At 33.9% G+C, this 24,190-nt stretch overlaps 1 protein-coding gene across 1 annotated transcript in view; it reads left to right on the top strand.

Moving 5' to 3' along the window:
- FSTL5 (follistatin like 5) overlaps nt 1-24,190 on the top strand; it is a 330,597-nt gene that overhangs the window by 266,154 nt on the left and 40,253 nt on the right. The window contains exons 10-12 of the mRNA XM_013951578.2: nt 160-294; nt 16,990-17,016; nt 20,172-20,290. Coding sequence (XP_013807032.1) covers nt 160-294; nt 16,990-17,016; nt 20,172-20,290 — 281 coding nt within the window. The remainder of the gene's footprint in view (nt 1-159; nt 295-16,989; nt 17,017-20,171; nt 20,291-24,190) is intronic.

The raw sequence follows: 24,190 nt of genomic DNA, 5'->3' as shown, positions 1-24,190 counted from the left end.
ACTTTTGGAGTAGTTTGGCATGCCTCCAAGTTATGAACTCAGGAAGGAAAATGGTTTAATTAGCATGAGCTGAAAGAGCCTTCTGAATGTATAATCTGAAAGCACTGTAGCAAAACTGAAATTTTTTGTTCTCATGCTGAATTTTTCCTCTCCTTTCAGCAAATGGCAGTGAGGTTCACATTAGCAATGTGCGCTATGAAGATACAGGAGCATATACTTGTATTGCAAAGAATGAAGCAGGGGTGGATGAAGATATTTCTTCTCTTTTTGTGGAAGATTCTGCTCGAAAGACCCGTAAGTATTCTGAGAAATATAAAAAGATATGTAATGCTTACTTAACATTAAAAGAAAATTAGTATTAAAAATTGGCATAAAACATTAAATAAATTAAAATGAATATGTCTAGATAGCTGATTAAAAAAAAAAAAAATTGTTCAAACCATGATGTCCAAGAGTCATTGAAGGAAGAGGGCATGATCTGAAGTTTATCTACGAATGAAATGAAATCTCTGATTCAAACTGTGAATTGACATATTTTTCACATTGGTGTTACAATTTGTATAGTTTCCTCATGAAAGGTTTGTCACTTGTGAAGGGAATATGAAGGGGAAAAAGGAACTGGATCCGTAAATAAGGCAGGGCAATACTCCTGGTGTGGTTTTTGGGATGGGTGGGAAATAAAAAAAGAAGGACCTTTTCCAGTTTTTCTTCCTCTATGGTCTTGACATATCAAGAATCAAACTTGGCCCTCATGACGTGACAGTCATCACAGGACTTGATCTCAACTGCTGGAGTGCTGAAACAGCTCCAGATCAGCCAGCCCATGCAATCTTGTGCCCTTGATAACTGCAGTTTTACAGAAAGGTGGAGCAGCAGTGCTACCATTCACTTGCTAGGCTGGGAGTTCAGTGTGTCAAAGAAATATATATACTGCCACCCTAAAGTGGTTTTCTTTATCCTTTGTTGAATAGTAGTGGGGCTGATGCACCCTGTTTACTTGTCTTTTTTGATACTTCTTTCCAATTCCTTTTCTTTCCTCCGCTCAGAAAAATCCATTCTTGAGTTTATACTCCAGCTTGAGTCTTTTTTTATTAAAAAAAAAAAGTTATTTTAATGAATGCTACATATATTCTTTAGAAATAGATCTAGTGAAATGATAGTTATTTTACTGGTAAGTCTGATTGCATTGACCTAAGGGATTCTTATTTATCTGGAAGCTTATCTGACAATGATGAGTATTCAGAAGATACTACAGGCAGAATTAGTATCACTGCAAGTCTGTCTGACACTTCCTGTCATAAGACACTGAGTTCAGCTACATATAGGTTTATTAGGCTTTAAATATTTGCAAGGAAATCTTCCATGCAGGAAAATTTTATAACCTGAAGGTTAATATATTTACATAGCTACTTTGAGTAACACTAGTTATAGCTGTCATTTCAAAAGTCTTAGCATGTTTTTTTTTAAGTGTCATGAAAATGGCTGCTCAGACATTCTGGGAAGGCAACTGAAGATAAATAAGTTGTTTTGATTATTTTGAAATTCTAGTAATCTGGTGATATGAAGTGGCTGTGTCACCTCCTTTTGTCTTTAGCAGTCTGGAAAAAAAAGGAGTGACTGTTACCAAGTTACAGGGTCTTGAAAAACTGGGATTTGTCTGAGGAGACTTGTCTGGCCTTAACAAAACAGTTGTATTTAACTGTCGAGATTCCATGTAGCTGTTATTTTAGACCTGATCTACACTGATTGTGCTCCAACAGGAATTGCCACACCCATGCAAAATACTGCTTTCCGGATTTATAGTACGATGCAAGAATTTTAGATCAGCTAACTTTACAGGGTTTGTAAAATCACATACTATGCGAGAAACACTTCATTTCGACATTTGCAACAAATGCTTTCAAGTCCACTAGCAGTAAGGTGGAAGCTGTCAGGATAACCATCAGTGGCATGAAAGATATAAATGAAGGAAGATGGAATATATGCCTAATTATTTCTAAGATAATTCATCCAAAAGACACAGACTCTTTCATTCCTCGAAAATTAATTTTCTCTAAGTTCTATGTCGTATGTCAAAGAGAGACATTTTATCATTGTGTTCTTACATGTCTGAACAGGGTTTTCTAAAAATTGGTGGATATATAAATACAGGCGTAGTCCACAGATGTATCATTATATCAGTAAAATACAGGTGCAACAGGTAGTTACACAGGATGCTTACTCTGGTTACTTTACTCTGGTTAAAAAAAACATTTTTGTGCATGCAAAGGTAAATACTAATGAAAAAGAATAATTACTGTCAATATCAGTATCACAACATTAGTCTGTCTTCACAAGTACAAATTTTGACAGACATTGAAGGTACTTGCTCATTTTTTGCTGGAAGTGCTGTTGTGCTCCTGTTTAAAAATAAGTCCCTTTACAAAGAGACCTTTCTAGTTTTAGAAAACTGAAATTACAGTATAAGAGCTTTATCGTTAATTCTTTTCTACATGTTTTTATACTTCTCAAAACGCTGGTTTGTGGACCAAACTAGGTGTTATTGGGGAAAAGAATGACATAGGTAAAGCTATCTGGTTAAGACTCTGGACTTCTGTTTCTCCCCCTTCCCCCTTAAATACGGTGTTACTATCCTCTAGTATAATCTAATGCCTGCTGTTGAGGTCACAATTTTAGGTCTAAGGATATTCCCTAGCTAATGTTGTAAATGTGATTTCATATGATCTAATATAAACTGTGACTGCTACGGATTTTTTTTTTTTTTAATACTTCTGCTTTTATTCTCCTTTAAGGGAATAAAGCAGACATGTTTATTTTCTTCATCAAGCTTTTTGTTTGTTGGTCTTTTTTCTTTCTTACTGGAGTACAAAAGCCTGCCTTCTGGAAATCTTATAATAGAATGTTACTTTGGGATGAAAGCAGAACAGCTTCTCACTAGCTTGTTGGTTAATCTGGGTTTCTCTACTTTTAAATGTCACACAGGGTAAAACTCTTCTCAAAATAAAAGCATTGCAGATTATTGTACTGGTTGGCTATTGAGAAAGTATTGATAGCTTTTATAGTGGACCTCCAAAGTATTAAAATAATAATTGCATTGCATTAAGCATGACGGTAATTTTGTAAGCCACATAATGAACTTAAAATATGATGCCATTTTTACCAATGTATGTATTTTATTTCCTAGAAAGGCAATATTCAAAGGAAATGTTCACTTCTGCACTTATCCAAGCCACTGTTTATATGCATATGAACACTTTTCGCAATTAATTTTAGTTTGCATAATAAGCTAAATTTTTAGGAGGTATCTGTGGAATCTCATTTTTAACACATAACAAATTTGTTGTGTGTAAAACTGAATACTGTGTTTTGAGAAAAATGTAATATATGTGGCAGAACAGACATGGCTACCTAATTCCTTTGGAGATGGACAAGTCTTGCAAGCGTAAACAACTCCTCAGAGAAAATCTTACATTTTCTAGTATTTCTGTCTAAATTAGAATCAGTGCCATTATTGATAAAAAATAGATTGCTAAATAATATACAGTGTTTTTCTTCAACCATGTGCCTAACAATGTTATCAGATTGTTAGGCTTTCAAAGTTCACAGCATTGGTTACGCACATATTTAATGTTTGTGTCTCTATTATAAACAGAAAAAAAAATGGAATGAAGGTCAAACCTATACTGAATTGTGGGAAGTGTGATGCTAGGAGCAAGAATTAAAGTATATAGTGCAAAGTATGACTTAGAGGAGCAAGGGCATTGTGTGTTTTAAAATTTCTAGTTGCTAGCACAGAAATTTGACACATTCCAGTTCTCAGGAAAAGTCACTGTACTTCAATCATAATGATTCATCATCAAGATGGTAATTTGAGACTGAAGTGAATGAAAAATACTGTGAAAGTGGTTTGTCATACAGATCTGTTAAATAGATGCCAGCACTAAACACCAAACAATTGTTCTGTCATACATTGGTAAGACATTTAATAAGGATGACAGTCTCAAGAATAGTTTGGGCTCTTCTTAGCACTTAAACCTTTTACAATGTGCACTAAAAATAAAACTTCTGAAACTTTATTTTCATTTTGGCATAGTCTCTGGTGAGAGGAATTAAATAATTTTCTTTAAAATAGCTTAACTTCAGCATATTGATTTACCAGTAAACTCATCTTGTAGCTGAAATTTGATACATTTAACATGTGTCCAAATACATGCATGTTTTTTGATAGATTCATAAACTTGTGATGTAAATTGTTAGTTTATATTATCTTGCCCCAAACATCTGTTATAAGCTCTGCTGGTAAATGTCTGGTGCTATCTATTATTAGATCCTGTTTTGTTGTTCAAATGTCAGCCATTTAGGTTGAAACATTTCATTATTGCTGTCTCAAACAGAAACTTTTTTTTGTTTTTCTTTTTAATATTTCTGCTAATATACTATAGCCACTCCTGAAACAGACATTAGGTGGAAAACATGTTGTTTTCTCCTATTAAAAATGCTATAGTCATTTTGCTGATAGCTTTTTACATCACAGTCTGGGACCTGATATTGGTGATTCATGTGGGGAGGTTATCACTGGAATGTACTGCAACTACAGTAATAATTTCTCCAGACATGGACGTAGTAAAAATCTCCAAACAATCTGTGATTTAGATATTGGGTAGAGACTTCAGAGTCTGGTAGCTTTCTGAAGATGCCATCTTCACTCCATAGACCCAGTTTTTAGGACTGTCAGAGCAGAGAGGACTCTCAATGTAAGTGTTTTTTCTTTGCTCATGGGGCTGTTGGGACATGAAGATGAGGATTCTTCATGTGCTCTTGGCTTCCTCAGTGAGCCTCCAAGTAGCATCTAAGGGAAGCTAGGCAATGAGGACAATGACTTGAGTAAAATTGAGGTGAAAGAATCCTGGGGACAGTGCAAAAGAAAGTTGCTCAAAGCAGAGGCCAATACGTAAGGAAGAAATGGAGGAGACAAGCAGCAGCAGATGAAAGCGGACGGATTAGTGAGAATACTTAAACACCAAAGGAGAGAATGGATGGGCTATGCCAAAATGAGGGAAAAAGGGATAGGAGCAAGAAGAGTAAAATCATCTCTTAAGTGCTACATAATAATTCTTTACAAAATGTGGATTCACACCCAGGAATCACTGCTGTCTTTGCTGTATGGTTGTCATTAAATAACTGTGACTGCACAATGACAGCATGTGTGTCTTATACTTCTGCTCCTTTTTAGTCCATGTGGAGAATAACAGTACTTCTAGTACAATTAAAACAAATAAGAGAGATCTCTGAGGATATTCTGAACTTGCTATTGTTCTAGTAAGTGAAAAATTTTTTTTAATGTGCCTTTTTTTAAAAGGCAGCATATTAGAGTGTAAATATATATTAAAGGAAAACCTGTAAACCTGGGAAATAAAAAATTAGTCAAAAGGTTTGTAGGTAAAAGTAATATATATTATTAGGTAATTTAGATACCATTTATTTACCTAGTTGTTCCAGGATCATTTAGACCATCTCTGACAGAAGGTAGTTGGTTTCTCTGTTCTAAGTGTTTAAACGCAGTTTAAGTAATGGAACTTTAAGGAATTATTCTTCAGGCTTTGAAGTGTGCTGCTTCCGTATCAGACCTGAAAGAAGGGCTTGTGTACATGAAAGCCTGTCTGCTTTTTCCAGCTATACCAACTGGTGAAGAGCCTGGCTCCATCTTCTTGATGTCCTCCTGATATGTACCGGAAGGTTGCTGATAGGTGCCTCCAAACCCTTCTCTTCTCCAGGCTGAACAAGCCTAATTCTCTCGTTAATTTTCCCCCTGTTGTGCATACATTTTATGATGTGGTCTTTGTTCTCCTTCCCAGCTAGGCCTTTGCCTGAGAATTCATAGGATTTTTTAATCTCTATTGGAAAGACTACTTTAGTCTGAGAAAACTTGGCCTTAAGCTGAAAGTAGATGTTTCATGAGAATGCTGTAATGTAACTGGAAACTACTTATGATCATTATGATTTTTTTTTGGCTTTTCCCACCAGATATTGATCTCTTCTGTGTTAATTAACATCTTAGATTAATGTAGAAACATGAATACTAATTACCTATGTATATCTGATGCCTCTTGATTGTCTCCTCATACAGTTTTTCAGAACATTCATTTTAACATATTATGACTTTTGTACTCAGCAAGAAATATACCACATGCATAGTGAATAGATCTGTACATCCTATTCCTGCAGCAGTAGCATCTAAAATATTTATGGGTGTAAGAACTGTGCTGTTTTAACTCTCCAGAGATTGGAAACACTTTTTGTGCTGTGAATTCCATTTTCTCGTAAGTTTGTGGTTAAAGCCACCAAGCATGAGAGGTCTGTGAGATAGCTGGATAACCCTGAGGTGACTGGTAAAAACCATTCTGGGGGATAATGACTGAATGTAAATCTCAATGAGGATAAAAGTGTCTCCCCCACTGTCATAATCCTCTAATTATACCTGAGAGAATTCAGCTGTGTTAGAGTATCTGGTGTAATCATATCTGTTAGACACCTAGCAAATTAAAATCTGGTTTTAGTTTCTTTACAATTTAGTTTGATTTTTTCAGAACAGACATTTCATAGATTCATAGAATTTAAGCTTGACAGAACCACTTTATCTAATTCTAATCTATCTTCTCCATTTCACAAGACATTAAATTTCATCCTGTTATGCCTGAATACAGATCTAATGTTATGTTTGCTTAAAGCGTATCCTCCCAGAAATGCATTTAGACCAGAGTTAAAGATGCGAAGAGGTGGAGAATCCCTTATATCTCTTGGTACTTTGCTTCACTAATTAACCAGTTTCACTGATGTAGAAGTATGCGTACTTGGTTTTCAGTGAGCTTCCGTTTCCTTCTATGATTCTTGTATTTTTTTTGATAAATTAATGATACCTTAAGTATTTTTGCCCTATGCAGGTACCATCATTAAATATTGATTAATTTATCTTTTACACACTAAACAGAAATATCTCAAAATAAGACTGATACCATAGGACTTGGAGGGGTTTTGTTTCATGGATTTTTTTTTTTCCTTTGGTAGGGTTTTCTTATATCTACTTAAAAAGAGGAACAGCTTTGTTTGCAGAAACAAATGTATTATTTTTTTCTTTAATGTTCTAGAGAGAGGAAGTCATATTTGTGAGGTCTTTGCTTCCACACCCATTGATCCCTTTTCACTTCTCTTCCCTAGTATCAGCAGTGGAAGTTTATGTTCATAAATTTATCTACCATGCATCTTAAATCCTATCAGGCCTCACTTTCCAAATTCTACTTCTTCCTTGCTCCCTTTCTTCCAGCGTAGGCGTAGTCTGTATTTTTCCCCTAGATGTCTAAATTTGCATTTGGTTATATGAAAAAATATTTATTTTAGAGATGTGTTTTACAAAGCACTTCAAAATGCTTTGCAAAATTCTGTTATTTGCCATAACAGGTAACTCACAAACTTCATAGGAAATGATTTTATATTTGTTTCCAGGTTATTGATGAAAATAGTTAAGATAGCGCTCACTACCAATTCCTCTGGAATACGTTCCACCACTGTCTTCTCCACAATTTACTAATGACTTCATATTGAAAACTACTTTTTGAGATCAATCAGTTTGGCAGTTTTTAATTCAATTAAAATATGCTTGACTACTATTTTATGACTCTAATATTTAATCAGAACATTTTGTGGTAACAAATTAGATGTTTAGAAGAATACAGTTTTACATCTATATACATTTTTACATTAACCAAACTGGTAGTCTTTTCAAAGAGTATAATAAGGTTTGTTTGATAAGACCTGGTTTCCACTAAAACATAGTAGCTGGCCTATAATTATATTCTTGACCTTTAATTTCTTACTGAATTGAATTCTCTGTGAGTGTTGTCCATTCTTTTTCTGGGACATATGTCCCACTCAAACTAGTTTACAGCTACTTCAGGTATTATTATTATTATTTTTAATACTGGCATATATAGTGGTGCTGTTCTTGGACTTTGCAAAATATTCCAAAATTTATTCAAAATTAATAGCCAAACACCTCCTCAAACAACTTTTTGAAACTGTTTTATGTTCTTCATTTGGACTTGTTGATTTAAAATGTTTCTTTTGAGTACATGTTATTTACCATCTATTTTGTTACTTATAAGGTAGAAAGTACTTAATCAGCCTTATGTATTCAATTATTATCCTGCTTCTGTGCAAATACAGAACAACAGTATTTATAGAAGAATATTGTCAATGGAACATTTAAAAAAAAAAAAAGAAAGAAAGAAAAAGGCCATCCCCTATCAGTGCAATTCAAATCTTGAGTAGCTCTGGAATGAGGATGCTTTTCTTCCACCTCTAGCAGCCATTTGTGTTGATTTCCAGGGTCTTTGCTGCTGTGTTTGGTAAAGGAATATCAAGCAGCTGAAACTACTTCTTTTAGATTAAAAATGGATGTTAAGTGTAGCTAAGGCTACTTCTCTTCCTAAGGGCTGCTATTTCTCAGTTTTGTTCATTCTAGCACTCCGTCATCTCTGCAATAGCTGAAAAGGAGGCTTTTCATTTTCTAGCTTGCAGCAAATGCAGATGCATTTTAAGGAACTCTCAGCTCTCTCATTAACTGATAGCTTTCCCCTCCATACTACTGGATTTACCAGCATTTAAAGTATGAGCACACAAACTCTCTGTAGCTCCAGTGCTGATTTATGTCAATGAGTATATTTTATAGACACAAATACAAACTTGGATTAACCCAGCTCCTAGAAGCCACAAGGCAAAACAAAATCATCAGCTTGCTTTTGCTGAAACAGTTTAAATATGGAATAAAGATAAGCTGGCAGTGTATCTTGACAATATAGATATGAAGATGATGGGGGGATCCAAGATGTTACTGTCTTTTTTGTTTTAACAGAGTACAATGTTAGTCATGAAATGAGGAGAGGGAAGTAGCAATATCCATTTGTGGGTTGTTTGTTTTGAGGTTATATTCAGGTGGTATTAGGACCAATAAAATATATATTGCAATTTTTAGCCAAAGTAATATTAGTTGTATATGGAATATACTATAGTGCATAGCTAAGGAGTATAAATAAACTATGTCGTGAACTTAAAAAGGATAAGAAGGAAAAATTATGCTAACACAGGAATATTTAATGGAATTAGTGGAATAGAGTACATCAATGTAATCTAGATAGCTGAAGAAGAAAATCTGACAGTACAGAAAAAGGAAAATGGGATTGATTGTCAAAGACGAGAATACTTTCATCGGCAATTTTCAAATATTTAAAAATTCTTATTTTCACTACTGGTAAAATAACTTTCAAAATCCATTTATTTATTTTGTTTCTCTCAGACTTTGACAGGTACATCAGTTCCGCTTTGGTTTCCTCTCAGTTTCATTTTAATATAATCCTATCAAACTGGAATCATAGATCGTGAAAGCATGTGCAAGCTAAACAATTCTGTAGATTTGCTGTTTATTGTAATTTTGTGCACTGCAGTATTTTCATTTCTCTTGGTGTCTTCCAAAACCTTGTTTTATAAAACATGTTTTAGTTTCCCATTGATTAATGTGTCCTTTAGTACTTCTGTTAATTTTTTAAGTATTGAGACATACATATGTACCTTAGGCATTCAGCTATCCTGATAGAAAGTTGCCAAATAATGCTACTAAGGCATTTTCAGCACCAATTTAACATTTCAGCACCAATTTAACATTTGATTATAGTATTTGAAGTATTTGATGATATTTTAATATTTATGAATTTTTGTTCTTGGTTATCCATCACAGGTGCCTGTGTTACTCAGTTCACCCCCTATGACATCATCATACACTTTTTCCTATAAATTCTCTAATCCATTTGCACAGAGCAGGCTGAAAATTATCCACCTCATGCATTGTGTCTTGGGGCTGTATTTAAAAAATAATATGTCTTTCCGTACCATTAAGTAGATCTATTTCTAAACCAATGCCTTTTTTGCGTAATGTCATAGTCCTGTCACCTAACAAGAGATTATGTGATCTGAATCCTACTACCTTGACAGGTTTATGGCCTTCAGAAGCAACCAGGCATCTCCACAGCCTAGAACTTGGAATAAGACTAAAAGGCTTTTGACTGTGATTTATGGCCTAAATTCTCTCTGAAGGGCTTTATGCATATTTAATGGAATCTTCCTGTCACATCTTATACTGAAGGATACCTTTTTAGGCAATTCCTTCGAGATAATTTATGCTGGTATTTTATTTTATGGCTGAGCTAAACAAGTTTATACTTGTTGACAGCATCGTAGACAAAGACTCTATTCCAAACTTCCAAGTAGGGAGTAGAAACTCAGCTCATGAACCATTTTTACTTCCTTACTAGTGTAGACTATTGTATTAATGTGCTGTGAGATAGGGATTCAGCATGACTCATTTTGAGGATTTATGGAAAATAAATTAGAGAACAATAGGGCTAACATGGGGGGCAAGCAACACATCCATCCTAGATTTATACAGTTTAGCTTATTGGAAGGTGTGAATATTTACTCACTTTTATTAAGTATATGTATCAAAATGCACATACGCATGCAAGTGAAGAAATGTTTTGTCCTACATTGTTACCCATTCTAAAAATACCTATATTACAACAGCTAAATATCAAACAGCTCTTTTGAGATTGAAGCTCATATGTGACCAAAAGTAAAGTGTCAGTTGTGACTTTTAACTGATAACTAAAAGTTTAATGTTCACATAAATAGATGTTCATTGTTAGCCTTTGTATTAGCCTAACCTGAAATGAAGTCAAAGTGCATGTTACGCGAGAACAGAATGGAATTTTAATAGAATTTGTATCAGCATAATTACATTAATACTAGTTGAAACAAGCAATAGATAACTTTGAAAAAGTGTGTTCATTTGTTTGTTTCACAAATGAATATGTGTTTATATATATTTATATTTGTATATAAACCCAAGGAATCTAACTTGCCCATAGGATAAGAATAAAATTAAAAAGCGATATCTGCAGAAATGTGTTCATTCTGCTTGACAGTGAAAGTTGAACAAAAAGTAAAACATCTTAATCTCTTCCTCCTTTCTACCTTAAGCACTACTATTTTTAAATAAAAATAATTGTGTAGCTCAGCAACCAGACAGTAATGATGGCATAGTTTTGTCTTGTAACATAAGGGCATGTGTTTATACATTAGAGATATGAGAATAAACAAAAATATAAGATACGTTCTTTTTACGATGTGTTTACAGTTAACCAGAACAGTTCCCACAGGTGGTTGCTATCAGTGAAGTACGCGGACAACATCTCTCCAAACATCTTGAAATTACTTTTTTTTTTTTAGCAGTTATTCTTATAGCTATGAGATGAACAGTAAAAGTGTATTGCAACTACTTTCTCAGAATTCTCTTGCACTCTCTATGTTCCTTTAAACACTACTACAGAGATAGGCCTGCAACTTACTTGGATATTATTTTTGTGACTCCTTTGGAATGAAGGAAACTAGATGGAAATCATCAAATCGCACCATAACATGTAAGAAATGAGGGGAAAATCTTGAGAGAAAGAGTTGAGACATTGTTTCATTCAACATCTGGGAATCTGTTATTTGTTAATAACAAAACCTAGATCTTCCAATACTTGCAATAAGGATAACACCTTATACTTTTAAATAGAAAATTGGAGCAAACTACTAACTACAGTTTTTGGAAGCATCCTAAAGTGCATCATAGACTCTGGAATGGCTAAGACTGTTAAATTTATTACAAGATCCTAATTATTACTTTTTTATTATGAGACATTGTGTAACTTATTGATTCCAAATTCAAATACATACAATGACATTTAATTAATTTCAGGTTTTATAAAAAAGTTATTTCAGAGTCAATTGAAATAGTACAAGCTGTGTAATAAAACTGGATGATTCAGTGGGAAAACAGATGCATTTTTATGGATTTGTAATTTGGTTAAAATTCATAGGGAGTGAGATATGTTACTCGATGCTAATGGAACATTTGGAATTTCTGCCCTACAGCATTTGATGCTTGTATTATTCCACTGCTAAACAGCAGTTTAGCAGCAGCAGAGAGAATGAGAGGAATTCTCTGTGACGCTCCTCATTCTGACAGAGGGCAAGACCCAATGAAGAAGGGATTATAGAAAGATTTCTTCTTTCTCTTTCTTGCAAATATGCAAGTGCGCAAAATAACACATTAGTACAAAGAAGAAAACTTTGAATGATGAGAAGGCTCTCAGAAGGAATGTATATACACAGGTAAATGAAGAACAGGAATTAACCCACATCCTGTTTTAAGTGACAGAAATCATGCTGATATTAGGGGAGCACAGCAGATTATGGTGGGGCAATTCTGAAAAATAACAAGAGTGTGGAAATTTTAATTCCAAACTTGTTTTTTGCCATATGATCCTATTGCATCTTCCTTACTCCTTCCTATTTCCTATTACACCCACCTGTTACCTCCTGCCTTTACTGGATAGGAAAGCAACAGTGATTTCCTATCCGATGGTACAAAGTCTAGTACAATGAGGCTGAAATGAAATCGTTGACTTCTATTCATCAGCTGGTATGTTCTGATAGAAATTCAAGTAAAATGTTTGCAGAATTTTAATAACAAAACTGTTTTTTTGGTGAGACAAAATCTAGAGGTAACAGTAAAAGTTGCTGTCAAGTTATGAGCAATCGTTATTTTGGTTTCAGAAGATATCCTTTTTTTTCTGTTATTTTAAAAGATACTGCTAAAAATATTTTATCATATCAACGCATAATGCAGAAAAGATGTCTTTTTACTTTTTTTCCACATTCCTAAAGCCATTTTGAAGTGAATTGTCCTCTTAGTGCAACAATCTAGGAAATTTTTTAGGTGTTAAGGTTTCAGTTGATTCCTATTTTGCTTATGAGTGCTGGTGCATCAAAATAGCATTTTATGAAAATATTTTATTTAGCTTTCATGATATGTAATGACAAGAGAGAGGAAAGAATAACTTCAGATTATTTAACCACAGATACATAAAATAGGTAAGAGAGAATGACAATCTTAAAAAATAATTAAAAAATAGTTAATAGATTTTAAAAGGTCATTCAGCATTTTCTTAGATAATTACTGCTGAAGCACATGCAACAAGAGGGAAAACTGTTTGTGAAAGAAAATGAAATATTGTACTCTTATTATTTTGCCAAAGGAAGCAAAACAGCCATGTTTAATCTCTAAACTCACTGAGTGCTAATCTTCCAAAAAAAAAAAAAAAAACCTTCTTATATTATTCTATGTTTTCTTATTATATTAGATTATATTACATTTTAATATATGATTATATTATATGCTTTCAATCTTTGAAAAAAGCAGAAAGGGTGACCTCTATAGCTGTCATGGAAGTTTGGCAGTTGAGACAAAAAAAGAAAGTGAATGTAATGATGATATTTGTTAACAATAGAATGGAGCAGGTTACAGACTTTATTTGGAAAGTGACCCTGTAACACCCTCTCCCTCATTTAGTAACAGAAATACCATGGATTTTTGCAGTTGTCATTTCCATCCAAAGGAGATGAAATCTGTACTGCTGTTGCGAACTGCTGAAGAATTTCATGAAGTACTAAGGACAGAGTTTACTGACAAATGTGCAACCTGTTACCCTTCAGCCAACACAGAAGAAGAATAAAATAGATGAAGAGTAGGTTTTCAGACGTTTTATTAACTACTCATAGTCAAAAGGTGGGACTGAGCACAAAAGGATAGATGTAAGGACCATAAAAAGGGATTTTTATGGAGTTTTAAATGTGATTTAAAAAAAAAACCTCCTTTGAAGAAAACATATGGATTCTCCACTGATATTCTTTAATAATGGTATGTTGTTTTAATACATTTCTTCTTACAAATCATGGAAATTGTGCCCAAGAGAAGGTAGTAGTTCTCTGTCTTAAAACATGAGAAACACTTAATGAGATATATCAATAATTATGTATTTTTTAACCTTAAAGCTTATCAGAATTGACTGTAAGAATTGGATATAAGGTGTGATTGAATACATTAGTTCTTGTTTACCAGAAAAGGAAGCTGAACAATATGTTCCCTGCCATACTTTCTACTTACAGATGTACCTGGTCTTTGTCTCAAGACTGGAGATCTTTTTGAATATAAGTTACAGGACTGATTAAAACATAAGTGAAGTTTCTTGACCTGTATTAGGAGAGGCGATGGTAGTCATTTGTGATTTTATAATGTGCCTTTAAATAATGTCTCATTTTTCTTTGAACTGATTTGTTAATTTTCAAATTATTAAGTGAGGTGATGTTTTAAGCAATCTTTTTTTCCCTTTTTAAATGGTTCAGTTTTTTAATGAACCTCAGAACCATATCTATTATTTTGCCTAACAGAGATTAATGTGTTATTTAACATCTAAAACTATTTAATTTAATGTCATTTATTTCCACACAGTTGAAATAGTTGTAATTACTTTTTATTTTCTTTCCTATGTCACCTCTAGAAAAAGCCTGAAAAAAATAGAAGTTTATGGCTAAATTTAGGGGACCTGGCATACTGTAAATTACACGATACTTTCCTCACAATGTAAAGAGAAAAACTAATTTTAAAGAAAATCCTCCAGGATGTCCTGGGGAAACAAATTTGCTTTATTTCAGAGAATGATTACAGTTCTTCAACTCTTTTCTTTCTACTTCTGTGCTCTTTCTGCCTGTCAAAGGAAAGAGTTAATACCTGGGCAAATGGGAATGAACATATGTACCTTAGCTGTTCCCTCTTTAGAGCTGGCAGCTTTTACACTCAAAAAGACTTGACTTCATGATGTTTGCAAAGCAGGTGCCATGTGCAGTTGATGGAAGGGATAGTATTACATTGTTCCAATTTTTTCCTCCTCTTCGGCATGGAAAATCTTTGAATAAACTTCGGTTGCTTTCATCCTGTTTCCTATGGTGAAGGAAAGTGGTTTCTGTAGCTCTAAGGCTGCAAGGATACACTTACTCTTTACAATCTGTATTTAAATCCTTAGTCCATTCTTTCTCTAATTGCTGTACTGATGATCTACCAATAGTTCTTTATTTCAAAAATAAAAGCCGCCAATAAGACATCAAACTAATATTCCATCCCTAGATATTTAGAGCTTCCAGTGAAATGTCTAGTTTAGGGGAACAATCAACTTGTTAAAACGTGAGCAGCGAAGCATTATTTTAAAAGAGGTATGTTCATGTCATACTCTGTTCATGTTTGCCACTGAAATATGCTACAAAACAAACCCCTTCTGTGCTGTCAGCACTGGGGCTAAATGAGAGCTGTGCTAGCATTTGTCAGCAATGTAGGCACCAAGAAGTTTCATTCAAAGCAGCTGGATATCCAGAGGGGACACAGTCAATGCAGTCAAGACTTCATTGGAAACCAGTCTGTTCTGAAGTAAGAGCCTGAAAACCAGAAAAGCAAATATAAAAACAAATGGTTGAGAAATAAATTTAAAATATTTTGACTCTATTTTGAGTTTAGCAGCACTTCAGCAAAAATTCTACTTCCTGTTTTAAAGAGAGAATATTCAGCCTGGGTGAGCGACAAGATGGCACGCTCCATTAATATTGGATATTGACAGTTTATGGTATATTAATGGTTTACATATTAAAGGAAAGGCAAGTGGTATTTGAATACAGTGCACACATGATAGGCAAGAGAATTAAACTGTTTTAAAGATACCAAACAAAACACTGATTTCTGTTGTGGGAAAGTGAACAAGTTTAGCATTCGGCATCGCTTCACTGCAACAGTATTACTGCTACTTTCCACTTATATGGGGATATTTCATTTGTACACCTCAAAGCCTTGAATATAAAAAGTCATTATCACCTTCATTTTATCAACGAATAACTGAGTGACACAGGTTACATACTGTGTCTAAAGTCATATAATGAGGTTGTTCTGTAGATAGAGAGAGAGAGAGTTCACGAGGTACAATCAAGAGAGAATTAAAAAAAAAAAAAAAGTAGAGGAGGGGTCGAAGAAAGCCCAAACCCCCCAAACTCTGTTGTTGGAAGCCTCTGAATCATCATCATTTTGTCAGAAAGTAAACCGACACCTTCTCAAAGGGCCTATCTACATGTTTGATGCTCTGTCTCTTCTTTTAGAATGCAAGAGCAAGAGAGATGCTGCACTGCATGAGGCAAAAAGCCCATCTGGGCTACAGTCCTGTCGCCAGCAGTGGCCAGTAAAAGATGTTTGAGAAAAGCATAATACCCAGGGATGTTTTTTTAGTGGCCATATTTTAAACAATTTATTCCTTGCAATGCTGAACTCTAAATATTTAAAATGTGCACAGTTATATTTGCATCCTTTTTATTTTCCCCAAGCAGAAAAAAGCAACAGGGTAGTAATTGAATATAATTAGTTTTCATTGGTCTCAAATGTCCAAAACCCAAACGCTGTAAGTAAAGTATTCCTTAAAGACATAGTTGGTTGCCATACTATCTAATAGCTTGCATCTGGGCCTTCCAAGGTTGATGTTAAACATCACATCAACTTCAAAGTACCATAACTGTGTTAGAGCAATACAGAAGAGTGACTTTAAGTATCATTTATGCATTTTGTTTTTACCTGTTTCTCTCATAGCTATGTTCTGCAATAAACCTCTTCAAAGTCCAGTTGTACTTGTACAATTGTACACTATGTCTGTGTATGCAAATGCCACAAATTTTTTTAGTGGATTATGAAACTCCCTATTGATAAAAGGCTAAAGGAATTAGCTTGGGGATGGTGATGGGATTTACCTTAGCCCCAATAACTATGATGGTTAATTATGACTTTACCATTTTGACACACAGAACTCTATTATATTATGTTATTGTTAATTCATAGTTTCCATCAATTTACATATAGAAGTATTTTAGTGAATCAGAAGTCGAAACGTTAATTATTTCAGAATTGATACACCATTTCATGTTTTTTTCTTGTTCATTTGTGTTTTCTGTTCTTTCTCCTACATGCTGCAGTTGCAAACATATTGTGGCGAGAGCAAGGTACTAATACAAATCTTTTTTTTTTTTGTATTTTTCTGTATTACAATGAAATGTTTGTCTCTTGTGCCTTGTGCATTTTTTTTGTTCATATACTACAGTTACAGTAATTAGCTTCCCCCTTGCAGGATTTGGTGGGTTTGATTTAACTGACTTGATAAAGCTTCCAGCCAATCAGACTCTCTGCTGTATGAATCATTCTTAGCTGTCAAAATTATCATCTTAAACAGTTTCATTAAAATTGAGATTCTTGTTGCTTAGTGAGACAAAGCATTTCCTTCTTTACATACACTCATGAAGGGCTTCTAAGTTTTGGACTGGGGAATGAAGGTTCATATTTTGTTCAGTAATGAACTCTGAAGGATAAATATAATACAGACAGTATTGGGTGTTACTAATATAGAAACCATGCAAAGTATCTTTTACCTTCAAAGACAGGTTATTCTGATGTATGTGTTGATGTTTTCATACAGCATGTTACAGAAATATGTGTCACCGTGGAAAAATATCAAAATCAAAGTGTTGGCATGAGCTCTCATCTCTTTGCTCTAAGTAGTCTGATCTCAATTTAATGTTACTATTTAGGAATTCAAGTATTTCAGCAATAGGAAGTTTTTCAGTTATTTCTACTGGAAGATTCATTGTACTGTAAGTGGCTCAGGCTTTGCTATGAATTCATGCTGCAAACAGTATGTCTGGGTGATTCTTAAAGATGTATTTTAAATTAGTTGCAAGATTTAAAATTTGGTGTTTGATTTGCTTAGTTATATAGCAATCTTTGGCATTTTCCAATGTGTTTACAAATATGAAGAACTAGTCTTTTTGGATATTCCTCAACTGGTGTAAACAAATCAATTCACTAACTGTAGTGGAGCTCACCTATTATCCTCCTGCTGTATTGGCCTTGCGGAGTACAGATGACTTGTTCAGAGTTGTGTACATTCAACTATTAGCAATTAAACAAGTAGACAATAAGATTCTAATGTCAAGTCTCCAGCTGTATGGCATTCTCACTGCTTGTTGAAGTTTCGCTCCAAGGGTTGTCTTGTGTTTTGTCGTGAAGAAAACTGAAAACATTGGCACCCCAAGGTTTCTTGGAGGATTGGCTTTTCAAGCCAAGTCCTATGTTTCCTTCAGTGTTTATAAAGCACTTAGGAAAATTTGAGTTCTCTAACAATAAAGACTGATTAAAATAGTAGTTTACCAGGGTGCTTATGGATGCAGAGAGATTCAATTTCTCTGTAACTATTATGAAATTAAAGGGAAAGCAATTTATAGTAGGGATTGAGAATGTGAAGCAACAATGTCCTTTTCTATAGCAGATCTTCTTGGTCTCTCCTATGTTTCTATAGTATACTTTAAACACGGAGAAGGGAAAATCTTGGTCTGTCCCCAGCCAGATCAACATTTATATTTATCACCAAGATACAATAAGTCAGTTGCTCAGCTATAGGTCTCCTCACTGTCCACTGTTAGGAGCAGCCTAACTTCAGTTTTGTCTACAAATTCCAGCTGTTCTTATAGGAGGCAATTTCGGGGCTTTTCTAAAGAAAGATCTTGACATGTTGTCTGACCTAGGCTATATGATTTACCAACAAGGGCATACAGAGATAGCACAATAGCCAGACCAGGCATACTGTACTTAGGCAAGCTGATAGAGGTGCTGTCTGTATGCTAGCAGACAGGTAAAAGTCCATGCTAGTGATTAGTTTTAGCTTACATCTCCCCTACTTAGTGCACTCTATATGCAGAATAGGCATGGGTGACGTTTTTTTCTTTGAACTCGAGCCTGTTTCTGTACCACACCTAAGGCAGTATAGACAGATTCCTCTTCCTTCTCCTTTTCCATATCCTGTTAATAGATATATTTTTTAGAAAGCTAGGAAAACCCTCTTTGGAAACTGTCTCCTCTTTCTTTTAATGAAAACTCAGAGAGAAATGGGAAAGATTCTCCACGATTTCTCAAAGATAATTGAACTTAGTTGTTCTAGGCATGAGCTGACAGCCTTATGCATCTTACTGTCTTTTAAAGGACTATAATATCTATGGGGTTCCTAATGCGGACTGGGAACCTGTACGTATGTAGGTAGGGATGTGTGTATGTGTGTGTGAACATACACACACACAGTTTTTTTCCCAAATGCATTAACCTTATTGTTCTCATTATTTTGTCTGATATTAAGGTGTCTTCTCTCTTTGTTAAAATAAGTCTTCCTTGAGAATTTAGTGCAAGCAGAATTTCAGACTCAAACTTATTTTTCCTGGGGTGTATTCTCCTGTGTTGTTACATCAGTGGAAGCTTAGGTCATGTACCAGGAGGCATCTACATCTTTATTACTGTAGCCTGCAAGTTAGTTGCCACAATTGATTTAAAGGATAATTTTATGAATACAGTGATTTTTTTCTTCAGAGAATTTTGCAAATATTATCTGATCATTATAGCATCCGCACAGTATTGGTCAATAAATGTTGTCTTAATTGACACATGGAAAACTCAGAAGAATGGGTGATACTAATTGAGCAAGACCACAAGTATTATATCTGATGCTATAGATTTGGTTCCCATGAAACATTACAACATGCCTCTTGTTCAGCAACATTACAGTAAAAGGGTTGAATAGTTCTACAAACATTTGTGGTCCTTCAAATTTGCAATGAATTTCTGCCCTGTTCTGGCTTTTCAATAAAATACAATAGAGAATATTTCCTTTGCTGTACTGAAAGAAATGTCATATAAAATAAGGGTTTATAACAAAGATTCAGAACTTCTCTGTCAGTGTGATACAGAAATTATTTTAACTCTTCCATTCCCCAGAAAAAGAATGAGAGTACATGGAGAATTTATATTCATTTGATTCCAATGTGAATGATTTCACAAGATCACTTTTATTACTGCAGCTGTCAAACTATAGCTTACGTTTCCAGATCTGTATTCATAAAGCCTCTGGCTTGCTCATGGAGAAAACTATGTGAAACATAACAGTTTTGTTTTAGTTTTATGACAGAAGATCCCACAGGATTATCTGTATTAACACTATACACAGTAACAAATTGATCTCATACCAGTAATGTGATGGGCACAAGTTCAACACAAGTTTTTTTTTTTTTTTTTAATGACGATTTAATTTTATAAATTTCAATGTGTTTTTGTTCCTAAGGTCTGGGAATTGGGAACATGTTTTATGTTTTTTATGAAGATGGAATCAAAGTAATACAACCAGTGGAATGCGAGTTTCAAAGGCATATTAAGCCCGGTGAAAAACTCCTTGGTTTTCAGGCAAGTTATTTTTTTTTAACTTTATTTGTAGAGTTTTCTCAATTGTATTTTTCTTTAAATAATAGATGTCAGTTTACTGTTTCCTATTTGATAAATTCAGACATGTCTTCTCAATTAATAAGTAGTTTATAGTGGTGCACTTTCACTATTTCCGATGTTTTTTTAAATTGAATTCCAACTCTCAATCTCTCCTTGAGAACAAATATTCCCAGTGTGCATTTCTACCCTTCCTTTTCTTTGGCTGTCTTTCTCTTTTCCCAGTCCTTTCCATTAACAGCTCTCTGTCATCTTCTCTTAAGTTGAGATTTTTTTCCCAGCAGTTAGGTGCATCTCTATGAATCACAGACTGATATTCTCTCTATTAAACAGGATATTTAAAGTTGTTATTTTTTAATGGTGTCTTTTACTCCATTGGATGTTCATTTATCATTCTACCATGCATTTTATTTGTCTATATTAAACTGTTATCCTGAGACAAATCCCCTATGCTGATAAACATTCTTACAGCTCCACCAGTTAGTAGAGATGATTGATGCTTTGACTCCAACTTATAATTCATGTAAGTAGTTTCAATAAATTTACTGACAATATATGTTTAGCTGATTTCACCAAATTCCTTGCATTTATGAAATACAGTTTCCATATACAGCATTATGTAAAAACAGTAGTGTACTTTCTACTTCCATTTATTCTTTCATTATTTTTCCTGTACTGCTAATCAAATCTCTAGCTGACATAATATATGTTCTCACATGAACCCTTGGGTACTAGTGTTGGGTACTAGTTACCACATTAAAACTTGTTCTATATGATCTATTAGCTTTTGAAAATAATATTTTTTTCTCATTATTTGGATTTGCATGAGTGACCTTGAAATGAGAACCAAAGCATAATAATCCATGAACTGTACTCTTCAGTTTTTTCCCTGATACCTAAAGCACACAGAAGTAACAGCAGAACTGTCTCAATGGAATTTGCTTTTTCAGCTATCATTATTGATGTCAAAGGCTGCTGTACTCAACAGAAAGTTTTATTTTAGTATGAATAATTATGCTTTGAACAGCTAATCATGCCTTGATTTGTGCTACTTAAGTGAAATTAGGTTGACACAGCCAAAAATAAGCCAAAGAGCTTTTTTATGGCTGTTTAGTTCAAAAGCTGATTATTTAAGAAGTTTGTTAAAATTTTATTGGTTTAAAGTGAAAAACAAGTGCAGCCTAGATTTTAAGTGTATTTTTATTGAAGTGTGGTGATAATCAGGATGGCTAAGTAAGGCTAGTGTTAGACTCAGTTCTTTTTATAACTTTAAAACCTAAACTAGCACAGTAATTAAGTCCCTCCCCCGCAAAAAAAGGAAAAAAAAGAGACGAGGGAAGTAGGTTGTTTGAAGAGCTCCATTTTTAAGTAAGTATAAACTTGTCCTTCTATAGGATATATCTGGTTTGTGGGTAGCTGTGGCAAATACACAGCCAGAAATTAAACGCTATACCTGCATGCGTGTCATTTTGCCTATTAAATTCAATAATATTTCTGCTTATTCCCCTCAATGTTGAAAATTTCTTCCCTGACATATAGTACTTAATCAATCTTTATTCTTGCAAATCAGAAATATTCAGAAAATATATCCTCATGTTTTTGTATTTATACTGACATCATTGTTCATTCCACATTCAAAAAAAATAGTTTTTAGTAAAAATTTTTGAAATATAATAAAAACCTTCAAAATTACTTTTATTCTACAACAAGGATGAATCATGAATGTAACAGAATTTGCTGCATATACTACTAATATTAAGACAACAGTAGCATACAAGTGAAAAAACATATTGACCACAACACTTTAGATAATAGCTGATTCCTTTGCAGAGTAAAGTGTCTTCACCAAGCCTCATTGGAAAAAATCTGTCTTCTTTAAAAAAAAGTTCTGGCTAAAGGTCTAAGGGTCATATTTTTATCAAGTTCAGCTTGTGATAATTAAATTGTAAGAGTTCATATGGTAAATTCTTCATTATTAATTCTTTTTGATTCTTCTGTCATATAATTTTACTAATCAGAGATGTTATATTTCACATTTCCACATTGCTATATATATCCTTTCACTTCTACGGCACCTACCATTGATAAAATCTCCATCACTTAACTTCTTGAATAACATACACCTAAAGGAAATCATTTCATACTTTCTTAAAATTCTTCCATTTCTTTTTACTTTTCTGATTTAGCTGTTCAAATGATTAGAAAAATGCCAGTAGGGCTGTTTCATTGTCAAATATTTTCTATAGTGTAAGAACAGGTCTAAATTGTGCAGCACAGTTTAGGTACCAGAAATGATGTACACATGATACTGCAATGTTCATCCCTGGACTTCCTGTTTGCTTCTCAACAAAGTAAAGTTACCTTTGGCTGAGCTCCTGGAAAAGACTGAACTCAGGTGTTTCTACATGGCATTGCATTATACTGTGAATGAATGTTGCCGTAGTTAGATATGTACGCAGTTAGGTATGTTAATTTTGATAAAGGTAAATACAATTTCTCAATAAGTGTAAACCTGAGAACCCTTATCTAATTATTTAATTGCCTCTTACGCAACCAAGTGTCAATACAGCAAAGCACTTTAGTGTGTGCCTAATGGAGGAATCAATTAGACTCTTATTAGATTTAAACTGAAGCACAAGATCTCATGCTTTACTGGATTATCGTGGTCTGCTGGAAATTAGAAACAACTTCCTCTTCTTTCCAGAATCTCCTGAGTTAATGGAATCTTCTAAATTAGTATCAAATGAAAGTGGGCTTTGCTTGGCTGAGACTAACAATTATAGATGCAGAGGGATAGAAATAAGTTTATTTCCTTTTTCTAATGCAAGTTATTGTTTAGCTATACCAGCATTGACAGCTGTTCGTTTAATCTATTGTCAAATAGATTCTTAATTGTGCTCCAAGTAGAATGTTTCAGCAGTTATGTGTGCCGTGTTGTTTTACAGTGTTTGGGGTGTATTCCTCACTAACAGGCAACAGCTATTTATCTTCTGGAAATTAAGATTATCCAAAGTCTGTAAATTCTACCTAATATGGAAAAAATTTCTTCACTCCCAGTGAATTCCAATTAAAAAAATTATTACTGCCAAAACAAACAAATATGTAGCAATTGAAAATATGTGCTTGTTGAAACCCATGGCAAAACATCCTTTGGATTTCAGCATAACCCTGATTTCATCTTTATTACAAGAATTGCTGCATAATGGTCATATTTCAGTAAAGCATGACATCTCATGCTTGTAGTTCAATGTGTGCTAAAGGTGGGACCAGCACACTCAATTTCAAAATAAAAATATTTGTTTTGAACTACTGGTTGTTCTATTTTATCATTTTAACAGCAGCATCTCAAATGTACCTGGTGTTATATGTAACAAATATATACACATATATTTTAAATTATGTAAAGATAATAAATAAGTGTGTGTATGTGTGTGTGTATTGATAAATATATTCAATACACTATATATGATACACTACTATATATATTATATATGTTTTACATATATATAAAAAAATATATAAATGCTGTTATAACACACTTTATATAACAAATTTTATAAAACTATAAACAGGGTTTATATTCCAAATAAATTTGCTTGAGAAACTTGATTTGAGATCATGATTCTGTCCTCCCAAGTGACTACATTTACCAGAGTATATCTAGCACTGTATGTGACATGCTACTGCATAGTAGTTAAAATTATACTAATTTACTAGAGGGCTGTGTACACAATTTGCACTCTTTTTCAGGTCACTGGGCTGTTTTGGGTCAATTACACTAGCATGCAAAAGCTACATTTAAAATGTCAGGCCATACACATCTAATCCTTGAAAAAATTTCCACTGTTTCCATAAGCACAAAAA

This window comes from Apteryx mantelli, chromosome 5, assembly GCF_036417845.1.
Source record: "Apteryx mantelli isolate bAptMan1 chromosome 5, bAptMan1.hap1, whole genome shotgun sequence".
Taxonomy (NCBI): Eukaryota; Metazoa; Chordata; class Aves; order Apterygiformes; family Apterygidae; genus Apteryx; species Apteryx mantelli.
This window is presented reverse-complemented; position numbering and strand designations above follow the sequence as displayed.